The 12,275-nt window shown below is 37.5% G+C and overlaps 3 protein-coding genes across 9 annotated transcripts in view; 2 read left to right on the plus strand and 1 right to left on the minus strand.

Annotated features, from left to right (window-relative positions):
- Positions 1–2,253, minus strand: part of LOC111490870 (chloride conductance regulatory protein ICln) — a 4,042-nt gene extending 1,789 nt beyond the window's left edge. Inside the window, exons 1-2 of the mRNA XM_023139508.1 lie at positions 1,994–2,253; positions 344–467 (exon numbers count right to left, since the gene is read on the minus strand). Of these exons, the coding sequence (XP_022995276.1) occupies positions 344–467; positions 1,994–2,160 (291 nt within the window). The 5' untranslated portion in view covers positions 2,161–2,253. The remainder of the gene's footprint in view (positions 1–343; positions 468–1,993) is intronic.
- Positions 2,254–3,241: 988 nt separating this feature from the next.
- LOC111490872 (40S ribosomal protein S20-2) lies at positions 3,242–5,406 on the plus strand. Of its 2 annotated transcripts, none has more exons than XM_023139509.1 (4): positions 3,242–3,354; positions 3,429–3,553; positions 4,028–4,141; positions 5,024–5,406. In XM_023139509.1, the coding sequence occupies exons 2-4, from the start codon at positions 3,442–3,444 to the stop codon at positions 5,161–5,163; spliced, it is 366 nt and encodes a 121-aa protein (XP_022995277.1). In that variant the 5' UTR covers positions 3,242–3,354; positions 3,429–3,441; the 3' UTR covers positions 5,164–5,406. The 2 variants fall into 2 exon arrangements, with proteins under 2 accessions (XP_022995277.1, XP_022995278.1); XM_023139510.1 differs by having other exon boundaries at positions 3,249–3,335.
- Positions 5,407–7,072: 1,666 nt separating this feature from the next.
- LOC111490868 (probable serine/threonine protein kinase IRE) overlaps positions 7,073–12,275 on the plus strand; it is an 11,956-nt gene continuing 6,753 nt past the window's right edge. For all 6 annotated transcript variants that reach the window (XM_023139501.1, XM_023139503.1, XM_023139500.1 and 3 more), the window contains exons 1-9: positions 7,073–7,570; positions 7,724–7,791; positions 7,912–8,088; positions 8,191–9,561; positions 9,912–10,084; positions 10,280–10,529; positions 11,255–11,347; positions 11,436–11,576; positions 11,746–11,838. In XM_023139501.1, coding sequence (XP_022995269.1) covers positions 7,228–7,570; positions 7,724–7,791; positions 7,912–8,088; positions 8,191–9,561; positions 9,912–10,084; positions 10,280–10,529; positions 11,255–11,347; positions 11,436–11,576; positions 11,746–11,838 — 2,709 coding nt within the window. In that variant the 5' untranslated portion in view covers positions 7,073–7,227. The remainder of the gene's footprint in view (positions 7,571–7,723; positions 7,792–7,911; positions 8,089–8,190; positions 9,562–9,911; positions 10,085–10,279; positions 10,530–11,254; positions 11,348–11,435; positions 11,577–11,745; positions 11,839–12,275) is intronic.

The following is a 12,275-nucleotide window of genomic DNA, read 5'->3' on the forward strand; positions in this document are numbered from 1 at the left end:
CCCCCCCCCCCCCGCAAAGTCTGATGGAAATTACCTCAGATCGCTGAAAATAAATCTAAAAATGCAAGGACCAAAATAATATTGTAACCTCATTTATTACATTATTCTTAAGATATAAAATTTACTACAATGATCTTTCTTCAATAGAAAAAATCATACTACACAAGAAAATCTTAGGTTTGAAGTTAACAGAGCCACCAAATAATTTCAGAAGGATTTGCATACGATGACGCTAGGATAATAACCAAAAGAAAACTAGAAGTTTAAACCAAAATCAACATCATGGATCTCTTCGACCAGATAAAATTAATGAGCAATAATGCAAAGCTGCACAAGTAAATACCTGTACATACAGACAAGGAGATGGATAGGCCTCTGGGTCTGTTGAAACTGCATGCAATGACATTGACAGAAAATCAACAGCATAACCTTTTGCCATGTCTACGTCACTCAGCCAAACCACTTGACTACAAGCATATCAAATTTTCTCAATGTCATGTTCAATTACATAGTAATCAATTAAGACAACACACACACACACAACCACGTGTATGTAGATATAAGTGTGTGTTGTGTGTATATATAGTAAGAAAGCGAGTTTCCATTAAGAAAGTGAAAAAGTGTACATGGCATAAATATACCACAAAAGGAAACCCAAGACTATCTACAAGAAGAAATTCCAATCCAAAAGAACTATTACCAAGTTGATACTGATAAAATGCTTGATGAATGGATGCTGCCAATGAGGATAAATTGAACCTAATAACCTTCCAATATCTCTCCACCCCTCTAAATTCTACAGTTCCTCTCCAGCCAAATAACCCACAAAATAGTAACAAACAAACGTGCCAAAGAACTTCGCCCTTATCCTAAGAGTGAGTTTAGGAGCACCTCCTTAATAATTAGCTTTCTATGTAATGAAAATTAAGTTTTCTACATAATAAATACATGACAGCAACAATAAAGGAACTTCCGTGTGATACAAGAAGCTATTCGCATGCCCACTAGAAAATGAGAGAACAGGGAAATATGCATTTTATAGTAGTCACGTTCTCAAGAAATACTAATATCACATGGAAAGAAATGGTGGGAACAATCAGCTCATGCAATTAGTTTCAATAGAGTTTGGCTTAGACTTGCCATTGATTTGGTATTAACTAAGACAACAATGAAGCTTTTTCTTGTTAGACTTGCCATTGATTTGGTATTAACTAAGACAAAAGCCAATGAGGTAACAAAATGTTCATTTAATTGGTTTTACCTTAAAAATGTAGATCATAACTACAAATGAGCTTACATAAAACTAAGAACGCCGAACACACTTTGTAATGGAGTGTGTACAAAATACCAGATTTCTTGTCCCCTCTAGCCACATGTTGAAGAGGCCCTTTCTATCCTAACTTCCCAACTACAGGCCTATATAGCAGCTAAACGCAAGCTTCTAGCTTTAAATCAAAAGAAATAACTAGCGAGTGAATCATTGAAAAAACAGAGACGCTGCTACATTGAGGACTAGACACAGTTATAATGCTTATCTATAGGCAGGTCCAACTGTAAGCATCGAAGATAATGAACGCCAAAAGCTTATCAAGTCTTAAAATAGTATTCTTTCAATATTGTTCTTAATTTTCACTTTGTGTTCAGTTCCTCTGTCTTAGATTTTGAGAGGGGTTTCTTCCGATCCTCTACACAGAGAAACCCACTGGGATTTTACTTTCTCATACTCACATCCGCAATCCAATTCTCACAAGCGATCATTTCATACAAAAACTAATTACAACCCAATAATAATAAAAACAATACGACCCGCTCCTCCCCTCGCTTAACCGAAAAATCAATTTGATAGAAAAAGAAATACTCCTCAGGAAAAATGGGCCCTGATTCCTAAATGTTTCTTCCACACTCCCCTAGACATTAATTGAAACTCTAAAACAGACAGAACTGAACAAAAAAATGAAGCGAAAACGCGGAGATAAAGAGCGAAAGAAGGTACCTGGAGGAGACATAGAGAGTGCCAGGGAACTCGGGAGGCCGATTATCGAATACGATGGCGACGGCAGGAACTGTGTGCATGAGAACCTCGCCTTGGCTGGCATCGAAGACCGGTAATCCCAAGCCATCCCCCGTTCTCTCAGTGAAAAGCCTCAGTCCAATACCCATTCTGTTTAAAACCCTAATTCCTCTAAAACCCTGATTCCTCTCTCTCACACTGAATTTTGGAGTTCGCAGAAGAGGGGCGAAGACCAGCCTTTGTTTCCCCCTTTATAACACCCTTTCGGCATACTTTTTATAAAAATTAATAAATAAATAAAAATTACATTTTGCAGTATTAATAACTTTAAAGTTAGGGATATAAATATGAGACTAATTTCAATTTCTCAAATTTTGCTTTCAAAACTCTGTTTCGAAATCGCTCTGTCCTCATTTTCTAAACCTTTTTTTTGAACCGGGGTCAAAGGTTGGAGCATACGTTGTTTGACCATAAGCAACGCAAGAACGAATAAGCTTAACTTACTTGTTATTGGGAATTGAGTACTGCACAATTGCAAGTCTGCTGTCATCAAAGTGCGATTGTGACAAACTAATCTATGGTGTATCTAGTATTTTCAATTTTTGGCCTCGACTTAAGAGCGGTTAGCTATGCCTCGACCTTGGTTATGCTCCAATCAAAATCCCAAATAAATCCTCAACCTTGGTTTGTCTACTTAATGAACATAATAGAATCTCGATATTTACTTTGCAAGATGACGTGTGAGGTTCATTGAGTTTTTATTTTTTGGTTTATGCAGGGTAACCTCGTCACTAACTTCAAGTAACAAATGTTGGAGTAGTGTTGATTTGATTTGTGACGTGTAATAGTCCAAATCCATCGCGAGTAGACAATGTTCGCTATGACCCGTTACGTATTATTGCTAACATCATGATTTTAAGGTTTTTACACTCAAATGTTTCATTCCTCTCTCAAACTGACTGTTAGATATCACAATCCACCTCTTTTGGGGGCCAGGATCCTTGCTAGCACATGCCATGTGTTTGTAACCGTCAAAGCTCCCCCCTAATATATATTGTCCATTTTTTATTAATATATATCACTGTTAGTCTCACAATTTGCCTCTATTAGGAGAGGTTTCACCCAAATATTTGAAAATAAGATTATTACCGTAATATTTGGAAAATAAATAAATAAAAGGTTATGATCCAAATGTTTTAAACTTAATGTTTGGCCCGATCTAATGAATTCGGGCCTCCAGTCCACTGATATTAATACCAAAGCCCTAGCTTCCAATCTCCATCTTCCTCGACCCTAAATCCTCCAACTGAAAAACCTAGCAGCGGTACCCACCCCTTGCGCCGGTAATCTTCTCCACCACTTTCACATCTGATTCTCGGAGTTCTGATTTTTTTTGTTTGTTTTTGTTTGTTTTCAGGAAGTTAGCGACAATGGCGTATGCAGCGATGAAGCCTACGAAGGCTGGATTGGAGGACGCACAAGAGCAGATCCACAAGATTAGGATCACTCTTTCGTCGAAGAACGTGAAGAACCTTGAGAAGGGTAACTCCTTACCTCTGTGTAGAAGCAAGTTGCTTCAGTTTTTGTCTAGTGTTCAAGTGGAAATTTTCTTTTTTTCCAATATTGCGTTTGAACTCAAATATTGTTTACGTTTTTGGTAATGTGTGTTCTGAAATATATAGATTCTTTTAGACTTGCGCTGTAACATTTTTTTTTGTAGTTGTTCATCGTTCATTCTTTTCACCGCTTATGTTCGTCTTGATTTCTAATTTGTTATTTATCGAATTGTTATTGTATTGTGGCGTCCGGTATTTATCTGCGAAATCAACTTCGGATTACTGCTCTTGGAGAGTTCCATGCTGCGAAAATGGGGTCTTTTCTTTGACTTCACTCGTTTAGGGGTTTTTGGGTCCTAATTTCTGTCTCTATAGATAATGGAAATTTAATATCTTGATGCCTTTAGATTTGTAAATGTTATCTCAATCCTGATTGTTCACTTCCTGTTTCAATGAACAGTCTGTGCTGATTTGGTTAGGGGTGCCAAGGACAAGAGATTGAGGGTCAAGGGACCTGTGAGGATGCCAACGAAAGTCCTGCACATCACCACCAGGAAATCTCCATGCGGTGAAGGTACTTTTGAATCAATGCTTTACTTAAGAGTAATAATGAATTGAGAATGATATTCTGTCTGTGTTTTGATAGAATTTAACATTAATCAATTCATCAAGACAAGTATATCTGTATGGTTATTAAGATTTTGTCCTTGTTGGATGATGAAAGTCACACATCGGCTAATTTAGGAAATGATCATGGGTTTATAAGTGAGGAATACTAACTCCATTGGCATGAGGCCTTTTGGGAAGCCCAAAGCAAAGTCATGAGAGCTTATGCTCAAAGTGGACAATATCATACCATTGTGGAGAGTCGTGTTCGTCTAACAGTCCTTAATTTGAAACCCTCAGGCACTTCGCTACCCTGGTTGTGAAGCCAACAACTCTAGTTTTCCCCCATACCTCTCTTTCCATCTTCCATTCGTCTTTTTCTCGGATTGGCGATCTTTATGTGTTAATTGAATATTCACCCATCATTATACTTGGGGTTCTACTCCCATGTAATTTAGTGTGGTAAACCTGTTCAGCCTTTAGACCTGTTATTGTTTTTCGTTCTTGTACTTTGGATGGGAGTTATTGTTATTCTGCTGTTTGAATTTGTCTTCATGAATTTGACCCTGCAGTTCTAGAAAAGAAGCCAGAAAATTTATGAACATGAAATCTATAAGTTCTTTGGCATTGTGCTTTGACGAGTTTCACAGAATTTTGAGTTTATTTATTCGGTCTTCATCTGCTGATTCAAAATTACTTAGTTCAGTATTGTTCTATAACCATTCAGTTGCTGTTGTTATTTTTGGCATGCTTTCTATGGCTGCTGCCTTTTGTTGATGATGTCTGAGGATCTGTGATCTTTCAGATCCAACCTGAAAACTGGTTGCCAATCATTTATTTGTTTTTGAAGGTACCAACACATGGGACAGATTTGAACTTCGTGTTCACAAGCGGGTCATCGACCTCTTTAGCTCTGCCGATGTTGTTAAGCAGATTACATCTATCACCATTGAACCAGGTGTCGAGGTTGAAGTAACAATTGCTGATTGATGTGTTCCATAATTCTGAAGTTCTTTAATCCACTCTTAGTTATTTAGGTTTCCATGTACTCTGTTGTTTCAATCTCAAATTGTTAAGGTTAATGCGTTATCCATTTTTGCCATAATTTTGAAGTTTCACTTATTTTGAGAGGAAGATTTTGTCTTCTGTCATTTCGTTGATATCTGTCATTTCGTTGATATCTTTGGATTTGTTAATTTAGATGGAAAGTTAAAACATTAATTAGTTCCGTGAGCTGCATTCGGCGGCTTAAATGCTTTATATCTCGTTTAAATATTTTGATAGCTAATTTGTAAGCACATGTTCTTAATTCAAACGAAGGGCTCTGTGGTTAGATTGGTATAGGAATCTTAAATCTTGGTTGAGAATTTTCCAATCCCAAGTATCTTGTTGCTCTCTAAGAAAGTTTGTGTTTACTGATTCAATTCTAGTTTAGCTTTCATATGAATGATTGTCTCCAGTGATACAAATATTGCGATCATCGACGAGGTCTCAGAGGTTGAATAAATACAACTTTTTGTTCACTCTTGACTTGTTTTGGTTGACATTTCCATGAAATTTTCAGGTACCTCCTTTCCTGAAAAAATGATCAAACAATAGAACAGGAATAGAATTGTGGGAAGATAGGGATTGGAATAGCAAGAAAATTGGGATTGAAAAGGATTCCCAGAGGGGTGGAGGTAGAGAAGGTGTGTTGAATGCCTCAGCTGCATACTTAAATATTTGAATGAGGGAACATCTGGAGGTGACTGGCAAGCCTAGGTCTTCGTTCTTCTCTTCCTCGTATTCCTTTCCCCTTCAGGTCATATTGTTCTTTTAGTGCTAAATGTGTTTTCTTTGTAAGCTTTAAGGCAAGTTCAACCCTTTTTGTTTTGTTTTTGTTAATTAGTTTCAAGGAATAGAATGTTATGTTTGACATTGAAAATTAGAAACAAACTAATTGACGTTTGTATAGGTTGGAGCCCACCTGCGACAAGTTTGTCATGCCTTAGATTACCCATAGTTGGTGTACTTCTATTACTTTTGGACACGATCATCTGTCACATCTCTTATTCATCATTATTTTTATAGCGGGTTGATCTAGTAATTAGGGGGCAGCTGTTCAGTTGCCTAGCTGGTTTTATTTGACGTTTTCTAAGATTAGAAGGAACTGCCTCAGGCTAAACAGCCGGTTCAACCAATGCGCGAACTTGTGCTATGATAGATCGAGTCTCTACTGTCTAGGTTTTGATTGTGTAGCCGCCCAACCTCCCTCCGTACATATTTTTTTTGTTTTAGTTTATTATTTAAGTTTTTTTCTTGATGTGAAATATAATTGGAAATGTATAAAAATACTTCAATACTTAAATGTTTTATAAAATTATTACAATTTTAAAAGTGAATTATAGAACAAAAACTCTACTAATTATTTCAAAATAATCATCCATCATCAAAATATACGAAGCTCCCATAACATAAAGTTTTGAATCTACCACAAATTACGCTCGTGGTTTTTTTCATTTTTTTTTAAAGATCATTACCCAACTAACTAAACTCGTGTTCAATGACTCGTTATTAGGAAATTCCTTTCGTATAATAAAATTTTCGAATGTATTGTTATTTAGTCAAATCATATCAATAAATTTATATTGCATTTGGTTTGAATGGTATTTTTTGGAAGAATACTTAGATATAGGATCCCAATTTAATGGTTCTTGATTAAAAGACTATTTAAAAATAATTATAATAAATAGTTATTATTATTATTATTATATATTTTAAAAAGAATTAAGAATAAAATAGACCAACGGTGAAGGAAGAAGGCGAACTTCCCACGCGGGTTTCCGTCACATAGCGGGAAGCACGTTTTAAACTGAAAAGCGTTCACAAAAATCTTCTTTAACTGAACTAATTCATCCGCCTCCACGTGTCTCAATCTCAAGCCTTCTCCTTCCCGCGGAAATTCCTCTCTCTCTCTCTCTCTCTCACACACTCGATCACTCTCCCAACCTCGATGCCACAATTCTTTAATCTCCATCAAACCGTCACCGGAAAAAACCGATTCCCTCCGGTCCCATGTCCGAACCACCTCCCTCCGTCTTCGATCATGATCCCTCCCCCTCCGCCGCCAAGCTCCGCAAGATCCCTCCCATCCCTATTCGCCGCGATACCAAACCCAATGCCGGAGACTTTGATCCCGATCAAGAACATGACCACGCCGAGGATCATCCTCCTCAACCTGGCGATTCGTCCATCATAATGGCCTCCTCCCTCGGGTTGAACCACATTCGGACGCGGTCTGCTCCTCTTCCGCTTCGGACTTGTGCCGTTGGCACGCCCTCCAATTTGGGCGATGATTCCAGGAATAATGTCGCCGACGGGAGTGAGTCGGAGCCAAAAAATTCCTCCACTGAACAGGGTATGTGTAATGTATAACGTATTATAATGTATGTGTATTTTGTTTTGTTTATCTCTGTGCTCTGTTTTGGTACGTGGTTTCGCAAGCGTGAGCATTGTTGTTGTTTGATCGATGGATGGCTTTCTGTTGTGTAATTCTTTCATGTTTCGTTAGGGACAAACGTTCCGTGGAGTCAACCGAACTCTTTAAGATATCCGTCGGCTCTGAATCATGATATTGAGGTAATGATCTATTTTCGGTTTTCTGTTTGGTTTGATTTGTATCTGTATCTGAGTTTGCGATTCGTAAAATTTGTATGATTGATGGAGTAGATTAGGACTATGATGGGTGTTATTACGTAGGGTCATCATGCAGCATATACAAAGGAAATTCAGTCTCCACGATTCCGTGCAATACTGCGTGTTACTAGTGGAAGAAAGAAGAGAACCCCTGATATCAAAAGCTTCTCTCACGAGCTCAATTCCAAAGGAGTTCGCCCTTTTCCAGTTTGGAAGCCTCGGGCATTTGGACATTTGGAAGTATGCTCTTCCTTCTTGTTCGCCTTTGTGCTAATGTCTATGCCCTCTCTCTCTTTTCAGCTACGTTGAACGAACCTACCTTATTCTTGCTTTACAATTCAGGAGATCATGGTGGCTATCAGAGCAAAATTTGACAGGTTGAAGGATGATGTTAACTACGAACTGGGCATTTTTGCTGGAGATCTTGTAGATATACTTGAAAAGGCAGATCAATCCATGCCTGAACTTAAGGAGGGTTTGGAGGATTTGTTGGTGGTTGCTCGGAAATGTGCGACAATGTCCCCTACTGAATTCTGGACAAAAGGTGAAGGCATTGTCCAGAATCTAGATGACCGGCGCCAGGAGCTGTCATTAGGAATTCTTAAGCAAGCCCACACCCGCCTTCTTTTCATCCTGACACGATGTACGCGGCTTATTCAGTTCAGAAAGGAGAGTGGTTATGAAGATGAGCACATTTTGGGTCTTCATCAGCTTAGTGATCTAGGAATTTATCCAGAGAAAATCAGGCAGCTCGAACAACTTGAGTTTGGTGATCCATTGACTGGGAAAGAAGATATTGCGAAGCAGCTGAAGTTAGCTGGGAAGGATCAAGCCCATCGCATTGTGAAGCAAGATTCAGAACAAACTTTTAGTAATAGTGCTGGAAATGTTAGTCTGGACTCGGCCGTAAGTTTTGATTCATCTACAAGCATGTATAGGATGGCATCCTGGAAAAAGCTACCATCAGCAGCTGAGAAGAACCGGAAAGAGTCTGACCCTGTCGATACAACACATGCCAAGGATAAAATTGAGGTGTTGCATGTACATGAAGCTAAAACTGGGAGCAATGACAAATTAGATATCCCATCTAGTCATATTGAGCATTCAGAAGCACCCCCTAAAGAACAAAAAGTATCTTGGGGAATATGGGGTTATCATCAAAATGCCAATTTTGAGAGTTTGATGATCTGTCGGATTTGTGAGGTTGAAATTCCGACTATTCATGTTGAGGTGCATTCTCGAATTTGTACTATTGCCGATAGGTGTGATTTGAAAGGTTTAACTGTGAATGAGCGCCTTGAGCGGGTTGCTAGAGCTCTTGAAAAGATACTAGAGTCTTGGACGCCTAAAAGTACACCAAGAAGTAGCGATACTTCCTGTGCAAATTTTGATACTGTTAAGGTTTCTACATCAAATATGCAAGAAGAGATTTTTGAGTTGTCATCTAAAGGAATCAGTGTGTCATGTCGAAACTCTGAAGAGCTGCTTGATTCCCTCCCTGTTACTGGAAACTCTTCCTTTGTGGAAAGTCAGGATATTTTTCAGGATCCATCATACAATCGACCATTTATTTTCACACCAGAACACAGTACAAAATCAATGTCAGCTGGAACTCTAACACCAAGATCACCTCTTTTAACACCCAGATCCAGTCAGATTGAATTGCTGTTGCATGGGCGAAGAGCAATATCTGAACTTGAAAATTATCAGCAGGTACTGTTTTCCCTATTTCATACTAATGCCCTATTTGTCCTTCAATTCTGTTGACCTTTCAAGGTTATTGTGAAGGACTTCTATCACTTTTTTAGCTGGATGCACAGACCTCCGTAAATTTATTGTATAATCCTAACTTCTCTTCAATGCTTGTTCTACAAATTACCTTCAGTGCATTCTCTTATTAGTTTGGTATACGTAATGAATGACATTCTTGTCATTACCATTCCATCTCACCGATGGGGTGCGTAAAATATGCATAACTACTTTTAGTCTCTTAGTTTGTAAAAGAGTTTTCCGAGAACTCATTCATGCTGAATGTCTCAAATGCCATGTTTGTGGAATAACAGATATACAAATTGTTGGATATTGTTCGTTCCATTGCAAACGTTAACAACTCTGGCTATGGTGCATTGGAGTGTATGCTCGATCGATTAGAAGACCTTAAATATGCAATCCAGGATAGGAAGGTCGATGCCCTTGTTGTGGAGACTTTTGGAAGGCGCATAGAGAAGCTCTTGCAGTGAGTTGATTAGTTTCAAAACTCCATTGCTGTTATCACATTATTTTATTGGAAAAAAAAATCTGTCAGTGGCTACCGTTTTTATGTTATTCATGCATTACTATGACCTAGTCTGCATTTTTTTTTCCCTCTCAAGTGATTGATATTACTCGCATCTATTTCTATGGTTACATCCTGATATTCCTGTATTTGAAGGGAAAAATATGTACAACTTTGTGGGCAAATAGAAGATGATAAAGTAGACTCTTCAGTTGGCATAGTTGATGAAGAGAGTTCAGTGGAAGATGATACTGTTCGTAGTCTGCGTGCAAGTCCGGTTAACCCATGTTCAAAAGATCGAACATCTATTGAAGATTTTGAAATAATCAAACCAATTAGTAGAGGGGCCTATGGCCGAGTTTTCCTTGCCAGAAAACGAGCAACTGGAGACTTATTTGCAATAAAGGTCAGTGTTCTAACTTCTAATGACTGTTAGGTGGATGCCAAATAAAGAAAGCTCTGTAACAAATATACACCAGCATCACTAACGTGACAAAATACATGCTGAGATTAGTTCTATACTGGTTTTCATACTCTACCAGACTGGGCTGATTCTGGACAAAGTTTGAGTTGTCTAAGTTGGTTTAGCTGAGCTAATAAAAATTGTTTTTCATAGTCATGTTAAAAAATTGCTTTTCTGATGGCTTTTAATTTAAAACTGTTCCCAGTTATTTTAAATTCTCGTGGTTTCACTTGCATTTTGAATGTAACAAGTTAAAAATGCAATATGTTCACATCAGTTTATGTCTTAAAAAATAGATGACAACTGTAAACTTAAAAAATTGTCTACATTATCTACTTTTTGCTTCCTAACTATAATTGTTTCTAGTTATCATCTTGTTGAATGAATGAGTCTAAAAACTGTTATTTTTTTAAAAGTAGGTTTCAGACTAGACATTAATGAAATCTATGACGTCCCCCTTTCCAGCTTTTAAAATATTTATAGTGATGATTGATCATATGTCTAACCTGATAGCATATTTATTTTCTTTCATCTCCTTGTACATGTTGAAATAGAGAATGAACCAAGTAAATATGCAGACAAAGTTAGTTATGAATGATTTGTATTATCAAAGTTTAAATAATATCAAATTCATCTTACGCTGTCTGAGTGTTATTTTGATACTTCAGGTTTTAAAGAAGGCTGATATGATTCGCAAGAATGCAGTTGAAAGTATTTTGGCTGAACGCAATATCCTTATCTCAGTTCGCAACCCTTTTGTGGTTAGTTGGTTCAATAATTTATTTCCTTCTAAGGAAGCATTGTATGTGAATGTTAATTTCTCATTTTTGTAAATGTGATTATGAACAGGTCCGCTTTTTCTACTCTTTCACATGTAGGGAAAATCTGTATCTGGTCATGGAATACTTAAATGGTGGTGATATCTACTCCTTACTGAGAAACCTAGGGTGCTTAGATGAAGATATGGCTCGGATTTATATCGCTGAAATTGTAAGAGAATGCTATTACTTTTTCTTTCCCTTTCCTTTTCCTATACTAAAAATCTATCATGTCGTGCTTCAGAGAAATTAGTTTTTTTCCTTAATAAATTTATTACTGTATTATTATGATCATCATCATCACTCGCAAACCAACTAATTCATGTCTTGATACTTTTCAGGTTCTTGCTTTGGAGTATTTGCACTCTTTAAATGTGATTCACAGAGACTTAAAGCCAGATAACTTATTGATTGGCCAAGATGGTCACATTAAGGTGTGCAGGCTTCAGTTTTAATTTCTCTCTATATATTTTGTAATTTTAGGCATTCCCGTAAATTTTATTTCAATGGAAATATTCATCGTGAAACGAAGTGGTTAAGTACATTCATTATATCCCTGCTGTTAGTTTTTACGGCACTAAGCAATTAAATTCTTGTGGCACTTTCTTAGTAGCTTTTTATGGCAGATTGTTAGGATTCTAATAACATTTCCTGAAACCTTGAAGGAAGCGTCTAACTTGGTGAAGATTGAGGTGGGTGATTTATTCTAAATTATTTTTGTAGGTCTGCAGCCTTCAATAGTGAATGTACATTAAGCAGGGGTAAATTAGTAGGAATATTTGGTTAGTGAGTTGGGGAAAAAGTGTTATTATCTTTAGTGAGCTGTTTATGCTTGTGAGGGACCAGAACCATTGGGGGGGGGGGGGGGGGG

The sequence above is a fragment of the Cucurbita maxima genome, unplaced genomic scaffold (assembly GCF_002738345.1).
Source record: "Cucurbita maxima cultivar Rimu unplaced genomic scaffold, Cmax_1.0 Cma_Scf00016, whole genome shotgun sequence".
In the NCBI taxonomy this organism is placed as follows: Eukaryota; Viridiplantae; Streptophyta; class Magnoliopsida; order Cucurbitales; family Cucurbitaceae; genus Cucurbita; species Cucurbita maxima.